The sequence below is a fragment of the Calonectris borealis genome, chromosome 1, assembly GCF_964195595.1.
Source record: "Calonectris borealis chromosome 1, bCalBor7.hap1.2, whole genome shotgun sequence".
Lineage (NCBI taxonomy): Eukaryota > Metazoa > Chordata > Aves > Procellariiformes > Procellariidae > Calonectris > Calonectris borealis.
This window is the reverse complement of record NC_134312.1, coordinates 206,140,070-206,161,705: the sequence shown is the minus strand read 5'-3', so window position 1 is coordinate 206,161,705 and position 21,636 is coordinate 206,140,070. Positions and strand designations below refer to the sequence as shown.

General features: G+C 37.2%; 1 protein-coding gene across 1 annotated transcript in view; it reads left to right on the top strand.

Annotated features, from left to right (window-relative positions):
• CNTN5 (contactin 5) overlaps positions 1-21,636 on the top strand; it is a 742,128-nt gene that overhangs the window by 706,406 nt on the left and 14,086 nt on the right. The window contains exons 19-20 of the mRNA XM_075140101.1: positions 7,752-7,822; positions 10,988-11,222. Coding sequence (XP_074996202.1) covers positions 7,752-7,822; positions 10,988-11,222 — 306 coding nt within the window. The remainder of the gene's footprint in view (positions 1-7,751; positions 7,823-10,987; positions 11,223-21,636) is intronic.

Sequence of the window (21,636 nt, the reverse complement as noted above, 5' to 3'; positions counted from 1 at the left end):
CCCCACACCTCACTTATTTTATCACCTCTTCCCCAAGATAGTAACAACATTTTATATTAGTCTATTATCTAAAAATACCCATGGAAGCAATACTTGGGATGGTGTAAGGAAATCAACAGAATAATAAACAGGTTTCACTTGCTTCAATTTTCTAATTAAACCCTAATCTTGTTACTTAGTTCATATTTAGTTAACATGACGGTTTTTCATAGCGACTTTCATCAGAATGGATAATACCGCAATTTTCTGGCACATCTAACTTATAGCCAGCTGCTGCATTTCTGTCAGTTCTAGCCTTGATACATATTTTACAGGTCCACAAGGTGAAAAGAGCCAATAACGTGAATTTAAACATGTTTGGCATTCCACTAAGGCAGTCGAGCATTTGAAGCCTGGGGGCAAAGCATCAATTACATTATCTATTCATGGGGAAACATGGGGAGAGAGAAATTGAGTAGAATCAAAGTTTAACCTGCTAATCATGCATGCAAACTTGATTTTATGAGGTAACAATGTAATGCACTCTATTAGTAGCAGATTGTACACAGGCTTTACTTTTAATAACTCCTTATTTTCCATTAAGTCGTCCTTATTCTCAGCTAGAATTTCTTCATAGCATAACAAGAAATGCCTCTGTCCCAGGAAAAAAGTTACCTGTTTTAGACTGACTTTGTTTTCTTTTTTTTTTTTTTTGTTGTTGGGGTGGTGTTTTGTTTGTGACCCGTATAAAAGAACTTTCAGCTTTTCCCATTTTCATAACTATTTTTGCTCTAGAAAAAATGAATAAAATGCTGTACCTGTGATATTTGGAGATGATTACCTGGACTACTAAAGCCTTTGTAGAAAATGTGCTTTTCCATAGGGAAAAACAAAAGGAGAAGAGAAAGTAGACGGTAATCATTGACTGCATGAGTATATTTAGAACAAATAGGCTACTAACACATATTGCAGGCTCAAACTAATATGCAGTATATATTGACAAAGAATCCAAATGTGTGTGCTACTAAAAAACATAACAGGAAAGCTAAGGAAATGGTTCTCTGGCATATATGCCACAGCATTTGAGGCTTCAGTCCTATATGTGGTGATTTGGAGGCTATTCACGCTGAGTCCCGCAGCCACGCATGACGCTATTATCAGTGAATAGTAAATTCTATGTCCTACTAAATTACGAATAATAAAAATACAGAGGAAACGAGAACAGCAATGCAGATCCTGAGAACACTTGGGGCATCCTTGTTTTCCAATAGTTGAATGCAGTGTATCATCCGCTCTGAGATGCTGGCACATTTTACATTTCATTCCTGAACAGATGAGATGTGAAATTTTTTCCTGGGAGGGCGAGAACTTGAGGGCTGGCCTTTGACACAGTGAAAGGGTTTTCATTTAACATCCCTCTGTTTCCCAGATGTGTACTGCAGGAGATATAGATAGGTAGATAGGTAGAATGATAGATAGATGGATAGGTAGATAAAGGAAAACAACTGAGAAGAAAAAAGTGCTGAATGTGTTGTTGCTTTGGTCCTCACATTAGGAAGTTCTGCCGGTCTGGTGACAAACTCTTTCCCCCCACCCATACCTTTTCACAGCTAAGAACAGTTGGTTTTCAAACTACATCTGTATCGTAAAAGATATAAAAAGCTCTAAAATAAATAAATAAATGCAACTTTACCTTGAACAAACATTTTCTTAAGGACTAAAGGCAAGCTTAATAATTCATCTCCCCAAAAAGTGTAACAATATCAACATTTTGTTTCATTTTGCTTTATTTGATAAGAAGTTTCAGAATTTATACAAAAAACATCCATGTGGAAAATATCTTCATGGATACAAGATTCAAGCAGAGTAAGAAAGACCTTGTGATTAAAGTATAGAATTGAGATTTGGGAAATCCGGACTCAATTACTTATCAGAAAGCTCTCTGTAAATTTGGGGCAGCTCGTGTTAGCATTTCTTACTCTAAAAACCGGATGTTAGTAAGTCTCTTGCTTCTCTTTGTCTTCCCTTTATCTCACCTATTCAGATTGCAAAACTGAAGAATAGGGACTAAATCCAGCTACCTGTTTCTAGAGCAATATTATAATCAATTATAATCTTGGCTGCTAAATACTTTTGTTCTTCACAAAATTAAGACACACCACAAAATTAAGAATCTGTCATTTCTCTTCGTAATAAACAAAGCACACAGAATTGGAAAAAGCCACTCGACATTTCCTTGAAAAAAAAGACAAAACAGAAACGCTTTAAAATTACTAATTATTCATTCAATAATATTTTTTTAAAATTTCTTTACAAGATTGGAATGTTAAAAAGAGGATGAACAGTTTTTCAAGTGTTTTCAGTTTTTCCAGGTTCAATGTAACATTTTATTTTCCTTTCTCTAAGGAAAGGGATCTAGAGCTAGAGCAGTTTAAAAGATTTTTTCAGTTCACTCACTGAAGTAAAAATAGGGAAAATAAAACTGATTTTAAACAGAATGTAGATTTTCTTTATTTTCTTTAGCAAATTAGAAGTAAAATAATAATTTTGGATAAAAATTTAAAATGTCTGTCAAGTCAAAACAAAATATTCTCTCCTATTTGTCTTTCCAGTTTTATTTTTTCTATTTTCAAATAAAACTGAAGTAAAATTCAAATTATACCTCTTTTTAAAATACAAATGGCTATGTTTCATTTATTATAATGTCAAAATGAAATATTTAATAATTTTCTATATTTTACCCAAAAGTGAGTAACCAAAATCTCTGAATGGGCTCATCTTTACAGTCTACCAGAATCCAGAGTTTTCATTTAAAAAAAACAGGAAATCCGTCAGACATGCAGAGTGAAGAGAGAAGAATTGTTAAAACTCTGAACCAAAAACCTTACTTAAGCACCCTAAAGCACAGAGCAGTTTTCAAAATGTTGGACACAGTGGAACTCTGGAAGGAAAGTTAACATCTACCCCAAATGTTCATGGTTTCATAGCGATGGTATTACCTACCACTTCCAAAGGCTCTCCAAACTTAACATTTAAATACAGATTTAAAATATATAGGTGGCATTGTCGGCACTTTTCAGCACTTTCTAACCACTGCTCCCATACACAAAGCCCTCAGCAACATCAGTTCTGTGCATACATTTTGTCCTAAACAAAAACCACTGCTTTTCATGCATATTTAGCTTGTAATTAAAAGATACACTCGAATTATTAAATAGTTGGCCGTGGCTTCATGTATAAGCTTTACCTTTCCATATCACCTTTTCTTCATTTATATTTTAAGCATATTGTCAAATGCTTCATAGGGCTGCTGAGGGCTACGTTCTTCGAGCCTGCTCTTAGAGAAAATGTTAAAGGTTTTTTTGTTTGGTTTAGGGGAGATGACTTTTAATAGTGTTTAATTTCATTTTCATTTTCAGCATATCACAGTACTTCCATGAAAATGGAAAACAATAAGAAACAAATCCTGCTGTTTCTGTTCAAATCAAATTCCTGGAAAAGTCTTTTCAAGATTTCTGTTTGTTTGCCTTAAGTGGAGGTTTCAACATCAACGTGTGTCATCATACACCCATTATTTACTGTGACCCACATCTAGTCATCATGTCTTTCAGTTTTTTAGTACTGTCCTGGTTTTGGCTGGGATGGAGTTGATTTTCTTCCTATTAACTGGTATAGTGCTGTGTTTTGGATGTAGTGTGAGAATAATGTTGATGACACGCTGATGTTTTGGTTGTTGCTAGGTATTGTTTACGCTAGTCAAGGACTTTTCATCTTCCCATGTCCTGCCAGATGTGCAGGGGGCTGGGAGGGAGTGTGGCCAGGGCGGCTGGCCCAGCTGGCCAATAGGCTATTCCATACCATATGACGTCATGCTCAGCATATAAGGCTGGGTGAAGAAGAAGGAGGGGGGCGCTCGGAGTGATGGCGTGTGTCTTCCCAAGTAACCGTTACGCATGATGGAGCCCTGCTTTCCTGGCGATGGCTGAACACCTGCCTGCCGATGGGAAGTGGTGAATGAATTCCTTGTTTTGCTTTGCTTGCATGCGCGGCTTTTGCTTTCCCTATTAAACTGTCTTTATCTCAACCCACGAGTTTTTCTCACTTTTACCCTTCTGATTCTCTCCCCCATCCCACCCGGCGGGGGGGGTGAGCGAGCGGCTGCGTGGTATTTGGCTGCTGCCAGGTTAAACCACGACAAGTACTATTTGTTGTTCACATTACCAGAACGATGGAGAGACCTGGCTTTTAACTCCCAACCTTACCAGTGGCTGGAGAAACAAAAGAAAGGAAGAGTTGACTTGATCCCAAAGAGCTTATGTCTAAGAATAAACCAGGAGACAAGTGAGAATAGGTAGCTGGCAAAGGGGCTAATGAGAAGGCTTTGATCAGAATTACAGACTTATGATCAAGCTAAGCATAGTCACATTTTATGATCCTAAGGACTAGTGTTAAGCCAAGGAGTGATTCATTTTCCAGTAGGTGACATTCTCTCATCTTCTTGTTAAATGAGACGTATTACACAGCAAAGAGCTCTTTGCTACTGGTTGGGGTGTATTTTTTGGAAGAAACAATACTGAATTTCTCAGCTTTGATAAACACTAAAGAAAAAAGGTCCCAATGCCCTTGTCCCCCAGGCACATGGATCCTGTGTCTGGAAGCCAGGTTTAGTCATCACACTTGCGTATTTGGTGCAAGTGCATCTCCATGAGTGTCACTGCCAAGAATTAACAACTTAAAGATTGGGAAGTCACTAATTGCATAGCAATAAACTTAGGCTATGAGTGAGTAAATTCAGATATAACACTGATAAAAAGGTGATGCTGCTGAAAGGGTTGCTAATATATAACCTCGGTGCCTGGCAAAAAAATGTTTTATTTTAATAGTTTTCTTCACTTAACAGTTACCCATTTCAAAATGCCCTCCTCTAACTGTGTATGCTCTGCTTTGGTGCAGTGCAAAGGAAATTTATTCCTTTGACACAATTATTCTTTTAATGGTTATTCATTTGAGAGAGTTTCACTGTGTGAATGTACATTTTAGTTTGGTGCAAAAGAAATTCATTGTTTTGACAGTTTTATTCTTTTAACATTTATTCATTTAAATAGGGCTTCAGTCTGCAAAGCTGTTAACAAGAAAACTCTCAAAAGAGGACATTGCTGGTTAAATAAGTCCATCATGTTGTATGCTTCAAAGGAGTACAGCATACTCTCTCGTCACTAACGTGGCACTTACATAAAAACTTCATTTATCTTTATAACTTAACCAAAAAATATCTTAGAAAGGCAAGAGAAAAATGGGTGCTAAACAAGGTTTAAATATGCTCCATTAGAGATGGCATCATAATTTTTGCATGTTAATTAACTGGCAGATGATTATTCATCTGCATCTTTTCACTGCAGAACATTCATCCCAGTGTTACACACTGATTGTTTTTATTCTTTTTTTTTTTTTTTTTTAACCAGAGGGAAATTCCTCACCATTCAGTATTGTATAATTCTGTTTCTGAAAGGAAAATTTTAGTAACTTTTTGCCATGTAAAGGTTAGGTCTTAGTTTAAACTGGTTCCTGTCTCCAGGCAGTAGAGTCTAAACAATCCTCCCCATTGTTTAGACATTTATCTTTGGATGGGATGAACCACCCCAAAGCTCTGCATTCATTGGAGAAGGAGCCTGGACTACAAGCTTGGCCTGGATACCTGGTTTCCCACCAGCTAAAGTTAAGCTGTAAAGCAATTCGATCATCTGATTATGCAGAAGTCAAGTGCTTTCAGCAGAGAGTAACTATGAAAGATATCATTTAGCATGTGTGTAGGGGGGAGGAAGGAAGGAAGGAACGAACGAACGAACGAACGAACGAACGAAGGAAGGAAGGAAAGAAGGAAGGAAGGAAGAAAGGAAAAAGTTGAAGGTATCATGTTTGCCAGATGAACCCAGATTTATTGGAGAGGGATGTTTCACACATTAGAAATCTCCCCTATCTGTCTGGTAAGAACCACAGATAAAAGGACTCTTACCTCGTTTATGACAGTATAAATCAGAAGCAATTCATAAGCTTTGTGGGTTTGCATCATTTATGAGAAAAAAACAGAATTGGGCTTATGTTCTTTAAAGAGGAGTTTAGAGTTCAAAAAGACACTACACAAATGAATGCTGAAATTTTATGTGAACTTCCAGGATCTAGTAAGAACTGCAGTTTCATTGAACTTAAGCTGTTAATGATCAACACAGGAAATAGAGAGGACTGTGTACATTTACTTAGATGTATTTTTCTTTGTATAGTTCAAAAGTACAGTGCTACTCAATAAATAAGCTAAACAGCATGCCATAAGGCCTTAACAGTTAATGCCTCACAGTACATTTCTACCAATGACCTATGTACTGCGGTAAGAAAGAAAAGAGCAAGTTTATATCTTGGGACATATTTAATCAAATAAAGAATGCAAGCATTACCTGCTCACAGTAAATAAACTCAAGACATTAGTCATTTTAGGAGCTTCATTAGAGGTACTAAGTAAGATTTAAAAATTATACAATTCCAATGGAACAATTAAGATTTCTGAAGTTTTACAAAAGATGACAACCCAACTGTTGTGGTTTAACCCCAGCCGGCAACTAAGCCCCACACAGCCGCTCGTTCACTCCCTCCCCCACCAATGGGATGGGGGAGAGAATCAGAAGAGTAAAAGTGAGAAAACTCGTGGGTTGAGATAAAGACAGTTTAATAGGTAAAGCAAAACCCGCATGTACAAGCAAAGTAAAACATTCCCTGCTTCCCATCACTCCGAACGTTCCCCCTTCCTTCGTCTTCCCCCAGCTTTATGTGCTGAGCATGATGTCATATGGTATGGAATATCCCTTTGGTCAGTTGGGGTCAGCTGTCCCAGCTGTGTCACCTCCCAACTCCTTGTGCACCCCCAGCCTACTCGCTGGTGGGGTGGGGTGAGGAGCAGAAAAGGCCTTGACTCTGTGTAAGCACTGCTCAGCAGTAACGAAAACATCCCTGTGTTATCAACACTGCTTCCAGCACAAATCCAAAACACAGCCCCATACTAGCTACTGTGAAGAAGTTAACTCTATCCCAGCCAAAACCAGCACACCAATTCACACTGATGATGATAGTTATAATTCCTTTTAAAGAATTGCATCTGTGGCTCGTATGTGCTTTTAAAGCCATAATGGTGGTCTCAATTTTTAAAGAACTGTGGGTAGTACTGCTTCCAGCATTTTGCAAGAAATGATAAGGGGTGTTCAAGGATGGTTACTTTAAAATTTCTGAAAATTGGCTCCCTGGTAAAGCATACAAGAATAGATTTACAAGAACTAAAACATTCTAAATCACTAACCATCTAGGAAATAGTAGAGACATGTTATTTACGTCCTAAGATTTTACCCGAAGTCTGAAATGTGTCATTTTATTTTGAGTTGTCTATTTGAAAAATACAAATGTTAACAAGATAATTCCTGTTTTATCTCTTAGATGATCTCTACATTGAAATTTTGACTAATCTGCAGAAGACATAGTGCTAAAGCAGCTTTTTATTCCAATATTATTTTTCTTCTCATCTTATGCTTTGTTTGAGTTTACCAGCTTGACTGCGGAATTCTCTGAAATGAAACTTGAGCAAATTTTCTTTACCACAGAGTGCTATGTTTGTTATTTCTGTTCTGATTTAACAGCCTCATGTCTTCTGCAGCAATTTATTACTATGGGGAAAACTTCAATAACTTAGACATTCTGGTTTGATTTTTCTTTTTTTTCCTTTTTGCTCACAGTTCCAAAGACACCCCCAGCTAATGTAAGTGGCAGAAGTGGAAGGCGACATGAATTAGTAATAGCATGGGAGGTAAGGGACTTTTCTTATTAAAGGTTTTGTTTCATGTTTACTTCTTTGAGGGCAAAGTAAAGAGTACTGTATTGGGGTTTCCTTACAGCAAATCTTGGCAAGACATGATCACAAAATACTGTTCTTTAAATATGTTCTAAAGTTTCAAAGTAATGTGCATTTTCATGTGGTTTGAGTAGAGGGCTTTATGGTGAACCTAACCTACCTAGCAGCAGCTCTAAAGTTGTCCTAATTCGTCAGTCTTTTCTTCCTGATCACTGCTTGGGTTGATTTGACTTTTCTGGATCTTATGTAAATGCTACATGAGGTGAAATAATAGCTAAGGGAAAAAAAGGAAAACCTTGTAACTTTTTTTAATCTTAAATTAAGAAAGAATTATTTTTGTTTAAGTATTTCATAAAAATATAAAACTAAAGACCTGAAATAGACCTTTATTTTGAGAAGATATTTGTGATGCAAGATGCCACACAGATGTATGACCGTGCCAGTGGGCAACTGGAGGAGTGGGAGTTGCTTTCTCTGCTAATCATAAATAACACAGTAGAACAGAGACTTTTCTTGAAGAGTTTTCAAAACTTGTAGATTCATCATGAAGAGTTTCAGATTCAGAAAATATACACACACACACATATATATATAAAACCAAGAAAAATTCCATCTAATAAAGACATGGGGTTTTAATGAAAAAAGTTTTAGCTTAGTCAACTTGAGGAGAGATTCAGATGGTAAGAGACACACAGAATTCTGACTAACTGCTTAAAATGCAAATTTCAGGACATTTGAAAAGGCTGTCTTCTGTTGGCGTGTCTGCCTTCTCTGACACCAGCTATCTGAGACAGCTGAGACAGAGCTGATTTCAGTTTGCTTTATAGTCTATAACTTAACCAGCAGCATCTCTCCTATTGGGAGAGAATTTGCTGAATCCCAAACAAAAACATCAGGTGGTTAGAACTGTATCTGATGTAAACTGGCCTAATCCCAGTCCCTAATATGATATATTAGTATGTAGTATTCATATTAAGTGTGTTTATAATGTTCCCCAGGTGACTGGAGTGGGGGACTACTGGAGCGTGTTATACCTCCCTCTCTGTCAAGGGTCAAAGTTTTCTTCCAAAAGAAACCAGAGACCCATGGGTGTCCCATCCTGCAGTACAGATACAACAGACAGTTAAGAATTAGCAATTGCCATCACATAACTTTCAATATACATTGACTTTTTTTCCACAAAAGACAGCTGATGCTTCTTCACGTATAGCTAAGGAGTGCAAACTGCCATTAAGGCAGAAGGTGTCGATCCTTCCCCTTTGTTTCTGATTAACTTGTTGTTTCCATCAACACCTAGTGCTGTTCTTCCTGATGTTAATACTTTCAGCACACTATTGTTTCACATACCTCTTAAGCTGGTGTAATCAAATTAAGATTACAAAAAACAACATGGCATTTCCTTTGTGTCGAATATAAATTGTGAAGTGGGCATATTTACATTTTTTAATTGTTTGAAAGTTTGCTACCATTTCTAATTATAGTCATTGTCTCTTCAAGAAATGGTAAAAAGATAGAACAAAACACACAAAAACATGCAATTAAAGTAAGTGTTGAAATTTCTGCTAAAGAACTAATCCTAACACATTGGATAACACTCCAACAACTCACTACAGACTACTGTGCTGTCTGGTGTAGCCACTGCATTTCCATAAGGCACAACCACAGTGTAAGTTAGCATAGCTCCAGCGTAGTCAGTCTGTGCTTTTGCAGGATCCAGAAAAGTCTTATTGGACTTACACAGGCAATAGGAGTTCAACAAAGTTGAAACCTCTGAAGTCTGAAGAGATACTGAGATGGTATATGGGTGTCTGGGAATTCAGGAAAAGACTAACGTACCTAGGCTCCTGAATTATGCTCAGCAGGTTCAAACAAAATTTTATTCACAAAACTTTAATTCACAGACTGTGTATTTAGCCTTTGTAGTGAAATCCAAGGGTTCTGCTACTTCTCTTGTATTTCTGGCTTTTTTTATGGTGACTGTCTACTACCAACTCCATAAGCATTGCAAAGAGATGCAAAGCTCCTCATTTCTAACTCAGACCACTAGATTACAAAGTCTGTCTTGTTTTTGCCTCCTCTGCCTTTGGAGTCATGACTTTTTTTCTTTGATGCGCAGTGCACAGCTTCAGAAGGATGGGTAGGAAATGGTGTCTGCAAGTGAGATGCCTGGTGATGAGATATGCACTTGCAATGTGGAGGGGAGAGGATTTGGTGTCCCCTGTGCCCCTGCTCTGATTCACATGTTCATTAGCTGTGGATCTAGGGTGGGCACTTCAAGAGAAGGAGTTTAGACACCCTTTTTTTTGGCATTTCCCATAGGCCTAATACACTGACAGCTGTTAAACATAACCTGATTCCTAAACTAGTCCATTAACTTTAGAAGAAATGTAGGCAGTAAATTAGCATGAAAAATTCCATTCCTTGAGCTGGACATGTAAGGTTTAGCTTTTGCAGTGCTCAGCCTCTCAACAGATAAATCCCTTTGCTGACTGCCTGCTTATGGCAGATGTGTCCCAATTTAAGTGGCTAATTTCACAGATCCTCTGAGAAGAGAAAAGCAAATGAGATTTTTTTTTCACCAAGACTCAATTTGAGAGTTAGAACATTATATCCGAAGTCTCAAATTGAACCCTAGACTTAAATCCCTAAGACTTGACCCCCCATTTGGATACAGAAATTAGACAGGTTGGCACCTAAAACCTAAGAAAGTCCCACTGCAGTAAGTGTCACTCACATCATATTTTAGGAGCCCGCAACAATATGTTGCTCTATCTTTTTAAAAATGTCACTGGAAGGGGCTATTCCACTAATAGACCACTGGTTAAAGCATTAACCACAAATTGGGAGATATAGAAGAAAACATCTTTCTGAACCCAGGAGCTTATTTAATCCTAGGACAGTGACCTAGTTATGGTGATTAGGTGAAGAAATTCTCTTACAAGGTTCCTCTTCAGAAGCAATTGTCCCTATATGTTCCCAGGCATGATAACTAAAATCCTATAGGGCAACTGTAAGGGATCACCCTCACACACAAGCAGCCAGATTATGATCAGCCACTGAGTGACTGCTTTCTAAATTAGTAAACCCACGTCTGATCATTACCTGAACTTTATTTTTTAGCCAGTGTCAGAAGAGTTTCAGAATGGAGAAGGATTTGGATATATTGTAGCCTTCAGACCCAATGGAACACGTGGCTGGAAGGAAAAAATGGTGACATCTTCAGATGCTTCAAAGTTTATCTACAGAGATGAAAGTGTGCCACCTCTGACTCCTTTTGAGGTGAAAGTTGGAGTTTACAACAATAAAGGAGATGGTCCCTTTAGCCCTATTGTGGTCATATGTTCAGCTGAAGGAGGTCAGTTCAACATGAAGTTAACTTGTATATTATGAACTATATTAAGCTATTTTTATGTAATGTGTCCTATTATACCATGCTTTTTCAATCTCAAATTTCAAAATTCTTTGCAGAAGTGCTAAGTAACATTAAACATCTTTTACAGAGAATCATAGAATCATAGAATCATAGAATCATTAAGGTTGGAAAAGACCTCTAAGATCATCGTGTCCAATCGTCAACCCAACACACCATGCCCACTACACCATGTCCCTAAGCGCCTCATCTACACGTCTTTTAAATACTTCCAGGGATGGTGACTCAACCACTTCCCTGGGCAGCCTGTTCCAAGGCCTGATCACTCTTTCAGTAAAGAAATTTCTCCTAATGTCCAATCTAAACCTCCCTTGGCGCAACTTGAGGCCATTTCCTCTTGTCCCATCTCTTGTTACTTGGGAGAAGAGACCAACACCCACCTCGCTACAACCTCCCTTCAGGTAGTTGCAGAGCGCGATGAGGTCTCCCCTCAGCCTCCTCTTCTCCAGACTAAGAAGGAGGTGATCTAACTTGCCAAGGTTACCCAGAAAGCAAGTGACAAAGTTTAGGAATAGACTTCAAGCCACATCAGTCCTAACCAAAAAAAATCTCTTTTAATGAAGGTTCATCCCTAAATGAAATCTGTAGTCTTAACTTTAAGCTGGGCTGCTCTAACAATGAGTAAAGAAAGGCTGATATTTTTTAATGTTTCTGAGGTTCATGATACTTTTTTTGATGGGTTAATCAGACAACAGCTCAAAGACTAAATAAATTCACTTATGAATGTTCATTTCCTGGTTAATGTATACTAAAAGTGCACAGAACGTAATTTTATTACATTTTTTCTATTGTTTTCTCTCTTTTTTAGTTCATTAGTATAAATGGATTTATGTTAATGTCCAAATATTCAATATGAATTATAGGAATAATTCAGAAGAACAATGAAAAATATTTCTTGAAAATTTCTGTCAACTTGATACAACTCTCAACAGTATTTTGTGGGGGAAAAAAAAAAAAGACTAATTTGTACTAGTAAAAGAAGTTCTGTATAGACAGGAGCCAGTGTATAGAAATTTCCATACACACAAAAGATAAATAAATGTTATCCACAGGAATATTTTGAGCAGTTCGATTACGGGAAGTCATGTACTTCAGTTCTTCTTTACTAGACTATCTTTGAGTTATCCCTGTCTCCTGTTAAGAGAATAAAATAAGTACCGTCCTAGTACAGATGGGAGGAATTTCATACTATCTCTACAAAAATGTAGTGTGAAGATAATGGTATTTCACGTGAAGTTGGAAAACATTAAATGTTATTCCATAGTAGCCCACAATAAATGTATAATTTTGGAGCCATGATGTAGCACAGATTATCTACTACTATTCTCCCACAGTAATTACAGAGGTTGGGAAAGCTGTTTTTGCTAAAAGCAGTTCCAGTAATTTGTTTGTGTTCCACTGTTTGGATCAGCATTACCAAGTATTCATATTATTATAAAAACAATTACATTTTAAAATGTGAAAATTGCCCAGTACAACTTGGACATTTTTACAGTTGACTTCTCTGTTCTTCAATGGAAAATGATACTGTGAGACGGATGGTGATGTTTTTATTATTTAACAATTTCATACGCTAATCAGAAAGTTCAATAAAAATAGAGTTTTCAAGGGAAGGGAGGCAAAACCTTAATGGATTTTTTTTTTTTAAATAGCAAAAGCTATTCTAATGAAAGCTGAATGCTGAATTGTAATAAGTAGTCCTTTGCTTATTCGGGTAAGACTGGAAATGGAATAATCAGTAATATATAAATCAATATTTCTAACATTTCTTTTAAAATACAAACTTTACAAATTATCTTAATAGAATTATTAAAATTAACTTTCTCTCTATGCTCCCAGAGACTATCTCTAGAAACCAACTTTTCTGATTATAATTCAGTTACTTGAAAGTACCTGCCCATCATAGCTTTGCTAATTCAGTCTCTGTATGTCTCTGTGCATTAGACTTTCCTTTGGTAAGAGGAATTCTATGGGGCTAAATACTTTATAAGGCTTATATTTAAGGAAAAAATATGGGATGCTGTGACAATACAGGGCAAAATTAATTTATAAAAAGCTTTTCTCTAAAATGACCCTGGGTGATATACTGAAAATTTAAAGGAATAATGAAACCGTTTATTACAGCTAAGTTCTGGGCAATATGGAGACTGAGGACAATAGACATTTCAGCTTGCTATGAAAAAGGGGGAACTGGTTTTGAAAGAAGCATGGACTTTCACATTTAAGGAGCTAAACAACTAAAGACACATTTTCTCAAGGATTTCTGTTGAAGAGGAGATATTAAATAAAGATTGACAGTACAATATATTATGGTCGTAGGGCTGATCCAACAAACCCTTATCTTAGTTGCTTTTCATCACACACTCAATTCACTGCTCTGCAAACATCTAAAATAAAGGCCTAGGATAAAATTATTAAAAGTTAAGGAAACTTTATGTTATATAGTAAAAGATTCCCCACATCTACAGATGGAGCTACAATTGTTTACTGGCATAACAAATTTGTCTAAGGAAGTCTAAAACCTGTTGCCTCTGCTAAGCACACAGGAAAAAACCAAGAATTTGCATAGGACAGATTCTGGACAAGTGTCGTGGTTTAACCTGGCAGGCAGCCAAATACCACGCAGCCGCTCGCTCACCCCTCCCCCCCTCCCCCCCGCAGTGGGACGGGGGGAGAATCGGAAGGGTAAGAGTGAGAAAAACTCGTGGGTTGAGATAAAGACAGTTTAATAGAACAGAAAAGGAAAAATAATAATGACAATGATAGAATATACAAAATGAGTGATGCACAATGCAATTGCTCACCATCCACGCTGACCGATAATCAAGTAGCGATTGCTACTTTCTGGAACACACCTACCATTCATATACTGAGCATGACATCACATGGTATGGAATACCCCATTGATCAGCTGGGCCAGCTGTCCTGGCTGTGCTCCCTCCCAATGTTTTTTTTTGTTTTGTTTTGTTTTCTTAAGCTGAATGTCCTTGACTAGCAGGGTACTTAGCAACAACTAAAAACATCAGTGTGTTATCAACATTCTTCTCATACTAAATCCAAAACACAGCACTATGAAGAAATTTAACTCTATCCCAGCTGAAACAGGACAACAAGGAAGAAATTTCTCATTTATTAAGAATGAATGCATCTCTCTTTTCTGTATGACGGTAACTGCATATTGTGTGCTCTCTGTTCTACACTCAGAGCCCGTTTGTGGTGGCTCTGAGTTGTGCCTAGGCAAGCAGCTTGGCAGGTGGTGTTGAGTAAGATGTTCCCCTCCGTGAGCACAACTGACTGCCCTCTGATTACATAAAGTTTCTCTGACTGAGGCAGCAGGCTTAAAAAAATGACCTTCCAGTGAGTAAAGAATCTCAGAAAAACACAAGCAAAACACTGAGTGCTTTTTCATAAGTAAATAGAGAGGCTAATCCTTTTATCTCTATCTCTAAGTCAGATATTTAGAAGATAACATGATACCAATGGTTACTGAGGGATCAATGATGGTGATAACCCAAAGTTGAAGGGGGGGGAAAAGCCTGACTGGTTATAGATGTTTTAAGACATTTCTTCTCCTTCATTGGCCTTTTGACTTCATAGGAAACATCACCAGGATACAGCTCATGGGAAAGACTATCCAGGAGCTAAAGATGCAGATGAATGTAATGGAGGAATAAAGAATAGAATGGAGAAGCAGATAAAAAGGTTGTACAAAACTAGCTGGATAACCCAGGAGGAAAAAAAGCACAAGTGACCCTCTGGAAAAGATGGCTTAATGCAGTAGAGAAGTTTGAAAGAGGAGTCTTTCCTGGAGACCTTAGGAAAGGAAGAAAGCAAACAATCAAGGAGAGAAGAAGGAAAAGAGAGGTCAGATGTTTTAGTGAAGTAAAAGAGATGATGAGAGCCAGGGACCAGTTCTGAAGAGGAAATAAGGATGATACACAGAAGATGCAGGATAGAAAAAAAGATGCACAATTATCTTCAACAAGAAGGCAGACCAGAAGGACACAATAGACATGTTCTAGCACGAGGGAAAGACAGGCCTGAACCTTTCCTAAAGGAACCCTTTAACAAGAGAAAGAGACACCAGCGCACATGGAGAGCACAGCAAGGTAGGCTGCCTGCCAGAAGAAAGGTTGCAATGTGCAGGCCTGCGCATGAACAGAGCAGGGATAAATCTTCTGACTGTACTTTCTGCCAGGAAAATAATGGTATCAGATTCATGCTAGAATATACTGAAACAAAGCACTGAACTTCAGTGCAGGCACAGATGATTTTGATCCATAGAGAATAAAAATTGAAAAGGCACGAGATATTGGAAATAAAACAATGAACAAAAGCAGTGTTAAGCACTGGGTTTTTTAACATTTATATATTCTTTGAAGATTTTTCTTGATGACTACATTCCACTTAAATACTGAGGGGCTAAGAATGCCAAGACTACTAATACAAGCTTTCAGTATCAGGGAAATCATATGCAATCTCTATGTGTGGTTTTAATTCACTGGAAGAGGAAAACTGGGAAAATCAGAAGTATAGCAATGGAGAAGGAAATACAAGAGCGCAAAGTTATAATTGCAAGAAGATGGAAAAGGTTGTACTGATAAGAGTGATGGCCAGGTAGGCTTGCTTTAGCAAGCATGACTAGACAGAGCATGAGCTACATAGGAAAGGCAAAATAAAAGTAAAAATGGTTGGATGTCATAACATGCTGATGATGTGATAACATATCAGGAAACACAAAACCAGCGTTTGGATAAAACAGAATATCCTTGGGTTTCATGTCATTTCAGAAAAGGGCAATTAAAGAAACTGGGAGTCAAACTAGAGGTCAGTTGCTGATGGCCCTGATAAATTTGGATGCTGAGAAAGACCTTTCTAATTTTAGACAAATATTACAGGACACTGTTATATATGAGAGAATTTAGCTGCTCAGAGTAGTTTGGATAATAAATACAACTAATGACCTTGTGTTCCGGCTGTGATAATTAGCAGATTCTTTATCCAGTACTGACTAACAGAGAAGAAATAATGGTAATATAGTCTTGTTCTGATGAATAAATAAGCCACTGTAGAAAAGCTGATCATAACAAATAACAGTGGAACAAGTCATCATTAAATAGCAGGAAAATATTTAATAAGTTGGAATTAACAGTTGAGACTAGAAATGAAAGTGTTTTGGAATGTCTCTGAGCCAAAAGTGTAAAAACTACCTGAAGTTTATACTGTAAGAAATGGTACATTTCTAAGACAGTACATTACATCTGGGGATCTAGAGATATACCCACTAAAAGATATTCAGAATAAGTTAAAAGCATACATAATAAAATCCAAATAATGAAAAGGATAAGAATAACACAAGTATTGCAAAAAATTAAGGTGAAAAAAGATTTTTTAAAAGTTAGGAAAGTATATAAAGCAGGAAAAAAATGTGAAGTAAATAAGGCATTGATATTAAAGATAATCAAGGAATGGACCAACAGTAATGAAATACTCTATGATTTATTTTTAATAAATAAGATAATATAGACAGGATAGCTAATAAGAATGTGAAAGTCTGCAAATTTTTACATCTGTAGTGAAAACTTCTGGTATTGTCAAGTGCTCAGAAATTCAACCCTTTCCAATTTGAGCAATGCAGAATTTGCTGTTCAAATGTACCATAAATGAAATTTAGTCTGTTTTTCTATTCATGACTGCCGTGGTGAGAGCTAGTGCCCTTTATATTCCTAAGGACCTGGGGCAAGATCTGTTCCATCCCAAAATAATGAAAACAAATAACAGCTTGCAAAAATAGATTTTAGTTAATCTATCAAGAAAAAAATAAGAATATTTCTTTATAAGTGCAGAAAAAAAATACCTTTACCACCAGACTTGCGAAAGGCTTGGAAGGCTACTGGCAGAATTTCTTAAGGATCTATCTTAGATCATATATATTTTGTATTCATGATGCTAATAGAAGAGCTGGTTATGATATTGTTGTTATTACAACTTCAGGATGCACTGTCAATACAGGGAAGGATCTGAAAAATACATAGGAAAAATATGAATTAGAGGACTAGAGGAAAAGGAACATGAATAACATACAAGTGCTAGGTCACGTACTTAAGGAATAGTAACAAACCAGGCCATTACAAAATGAGAACCTAATAGCTAGAACCTACCCACAAGAAAAACTCAAATGTTTTAATTTGTATCAGGGCATCATTCTAATAAAACTATCAAAAAGCTTTGCTAAAATCTTATCTACAGTTCTGGGTGCTCATGCTCAAGAGGATACAGGTTCAAAGGACTAACAGGATCATCAGGAAATGAGTTGAAACTGGAAGAGCTTCCTTCTTTTGTCCTAGTAAAAAAAGGCTGAGTTTGGATAAGATGCTGTCTGCAAATCAGGGAAATTATTAGGGATGGTGAAGAGATTTTAAAGGTAAAGGACAATGATGCTACATCTTTTTTTTTAGCAAATAAAACAAGCCAGCCATTCTTTATCCTTGAAGCCAACTGTCCAAAAAGAGTTCACAGCTGTACACTTGAATACTGTCACTCTGCAGACTGTGGCTGCATCCATACACCTCCTGGGAACCATCCCAGGCACCAGCGTATTCCTGGGCATATTTAGGGGCAGCACTAATTGGCCAGAGTCAATACTTCACCACGGATCATGCTAACTATTTCATGCTATGGACAATGGTATGTCCATGCTCAGGCTGCTGCCTTGTCTCCCCATCCCCGATTAGTTTACAAGTGTAGACACAGCCTATCAGTACAAGAATAAATACGAATTGGAATACATGTAATATAGAAATAGGTGAGAATATAAGAGGAAATAGGAAATAAGCTTCTGGGAGAAAGAGGGAACCCAACTGGTTTCAAGATGAGTAAGGTCTTTTATAAAGTTTTTTTTTTAATGATTGCCACAATGGGAGATACAGAATCAGTTCTGTTAGTTTCAGCATCTATCTTGTCCTTCAGGCACCTGATGAAATTATCTTCACAAAAATTGAAAGTTCTATAATTTTGATAAACAGCGTAGTTGAATACTACTAAAAACTTCTAGATATGAAAAAGAGAGCCCTGAGCAGTACAAGGTAAAACCTGAAGACTCTCCGTCTTGCTGTTTAAAACCTCCTGAGGGACCCCAGATGCACTTCTGTAATACATACAAGATGTAATGATAGTGCACAGAGGTTTTGTTCTTGCTTTGTATGGATGTGTACTAATTCATTGAGCCCATGGAGAACCGAAGCTCTCAGTTATCTGAAAGGCAAAGGTCCTTTGCAATTTTGTTCCTTCATAACTTTGAGAAGTTTTGCATCAGGCCAGCTAGTGGATGATGTGATATTAATCAGGACACTGCAGAGTGAAGGATTGTTCTGGTTAGGCCCATCTCCTCTCGCTTTTCACCCTGAGCCCTTATTTAAACAAACAAATAAATTACCTTTTCCTTTTCATTTAGAGGAAAGAACATGCAATTACACACTTTTAAATACAGCCTCCATGTCTTTAATTAAAATCTTACATTCATGAAGTCCTGTGGTTCATTTCATAGTTAAAGCTGAGCTCCTTGATGTTTAGGTGAACCTGAAAATTAATAAATCGGCATATTAGCTGTAAACTACAGTGGATTATTTCCTGTTTCTGCCAGCTGATCCATCTGGATTAGATCCTGTAAAAGTTCAGCTAGAGCTGTGTCCGCTGATTTTTTAAAGAACAAAATCACAATCCTGACATGTAAGTTTATTAAGCATTCCTTTGATTAATGCCACTAGCCCCCACGGGAAGTCAGGTGTGCAATAAATATAATAGGCACATCCCCTATTCACGTGCTGGGGATAACTCTGGCTGCCACGTCACTTGGTGGAAATGAACCATTTATGCTCATGAAGATGGCTGAACTTTTAATCTAACAAAGCCTGAATTTTATCAGTCTGCTTGTCCAACTTCTACTCGCGTGCCAAGGTGAGCGAGCCATGTGTAGGTAACGTGTAGGTAAAGCCTTCGTGGAATAAGGCAGCTCCTTATTCCCACGTGACACTCCACTGTGTAATAAATCCTGGTTATTCCATGGAGAAGGGAGAGCCGCAGCAGGATGTATACCATGAGCAAGTGTGCAGGAGAGCAGCATTACAGGAGTAGGCTTCAGAAGCTCTACCTGACAAGTAAGGATGTTTCACCACTAAATAAAAGAGGTCCAGGGCAGAGGTCAGCACTGCAGGCCTGATCACTGCTTCACTGCTAGCTCATTTCCTCACCCTTCTAATTTTTCTCTGATTTAAAGTCCTCTGCAAAGACACTGGTCAGAGAGAAGGTGAAAATAAAAAGGACTTGAGTAAAAGTGAGAAATCCAAGGGCCTGTCCAGGAAACAATCAATCATCTCATTTTTGGTGTTTTGGAAATCAGACAACTTTTCCCTTTCTAGCAAGATTCTGGAGATAATCTTATCCCGTAGGCAGCCATATCACCGCAGATCTGGTGGAGTCCCCAAACCAGGGACACACATCAAACAGGCTGAGAGGTGGAGCTGAGCATGATGTCTCTTGGCTTTTCTCAGGAATGGAAACAGTTCACTAGAGGCCCCTGATTTGGAAGATACGCCCTGTGGCTATTTCCAGCAAGGGAGCAAATGCTACCACTTTCTTCACCTACAAGTTGACACAAGAGGGATGACTTCTCGTGATTTTCCTTCTGATAGATCTCTTTTGTGGATTTTTCCACAGAAAGGAATTATCGCGGTCATGGGTCCTGGCTGAAGTCCCAAAATCTCAACTATGTGGAACTGCCTGGAGTCATAATGCAATTATCCAGGCTGAGGTTCTTAGCTTCAAATGAGAAATCAGATTTTGAATTAGGGAAGTGTGTAAAAATCCTTTCTGGAGTCAAAATGTGAAGTGAATGGATATTAAGTGATTGAACGAGGAGTCCTGACTGAGGCTCTGTTCCACAGGAGAGTTAAAACAACATAAACATGAATAGGGTCTCGAACTTGTTTTCTAAGTTAGATCATGTGGAAATCTTTAAGGATGAATATTTCAGAAAATCAGTTTACGGTCATAAATAGAGAGAACACAATGAGGGCTAGTAACTAACTCTTTTTTCTCTCACTTGGCAGTATCAAAATTCAGGATTCCCTCTCTGAACATCAGATCAATGCAATTAGTGTAATTCCTTGTCCTGCTTTATTATAACCATCCCAAAGACCTACCGATTGAACACGTTTCCTTAAAGTGTGATTGCAGCACATGGAAAGACAATGTTTCATGGACATTGCACACAGCCTTTTGAGAACTTGCCGTGCTGCATCTTTAACTCAATCAGGGTACATTAAGAGGACCATTAAAGACGTTGGCCTTTTATTTTTCAATCAGTATGACCTCAGGCAGACACCAATAGGTTTAGCATAGTGCCAAGATATTAAGAAAAGAATATGATTATAACATCAGTGACCATTTTAGAAAAACCTAATGAACCTGTCAAACTTATCATTAGTTTTAGACACACAGAATAAAGCATGACACTGGAGTGAACCATGGTCTGTATTATATGATCAGAAATTATATGGCCCTCATCTTATCTAAATCAATAAAAAATGCTATTTAGTCTCTATAAACTTTCAGACAGTCATAATATACCTAATTCCTAAATATATAATTTCTGCTCTTTTGCTGAACACTTATATTCTCAATGTCTAATATCATTGAAACTGCAATGAATAATTTCTGAATATGTAAAAAATGCATTTTCTTCACATAAAAAAATCAAAACTATTTCTACTCCATTTGTTGAAAACCATTTTTAAAAATATCAGAAAATACTCTGTGTTTCTATTCTGAGCAATACATAAACCACCCTTAGTGAATGAAGAGGAAATGATTTCTACATTTATAGAAAGTGTAAAGGCTGCCAACCAACATTTTGTGTACATCTCAAATTATTTATCCCACTGCAATCTTTTCTGACAACAAGGTAATTGCTTCAATAATGCAAAAACTAGAAAATAGCTTTTGCCACACAAATCTTAGTAGTACATAAAATAGAAAGCAGGGTGTAACTATTGAAGAGGAAATCATATTATGAGGAATATATTTCTTCATAGCAATTCTTTCTGTATTGAATTCAGAAATCATTTCACTTATTCCTGGAGATTTTTTTTTTATTCTTTGTTACCGAAAAAGTTCCATGTATATTTTACACTTACTAATAATACTCATTGTTGGTGAACACCATTTTACATCACATCAGAAATGCTTCTTTTCTTTAGAAGTAAATAAAAAGAAGATCAAAAAGAGCTGCAAACATTAAAAATCTGACATCAAAATGGATGAAAAATTTGTACAAGCCATG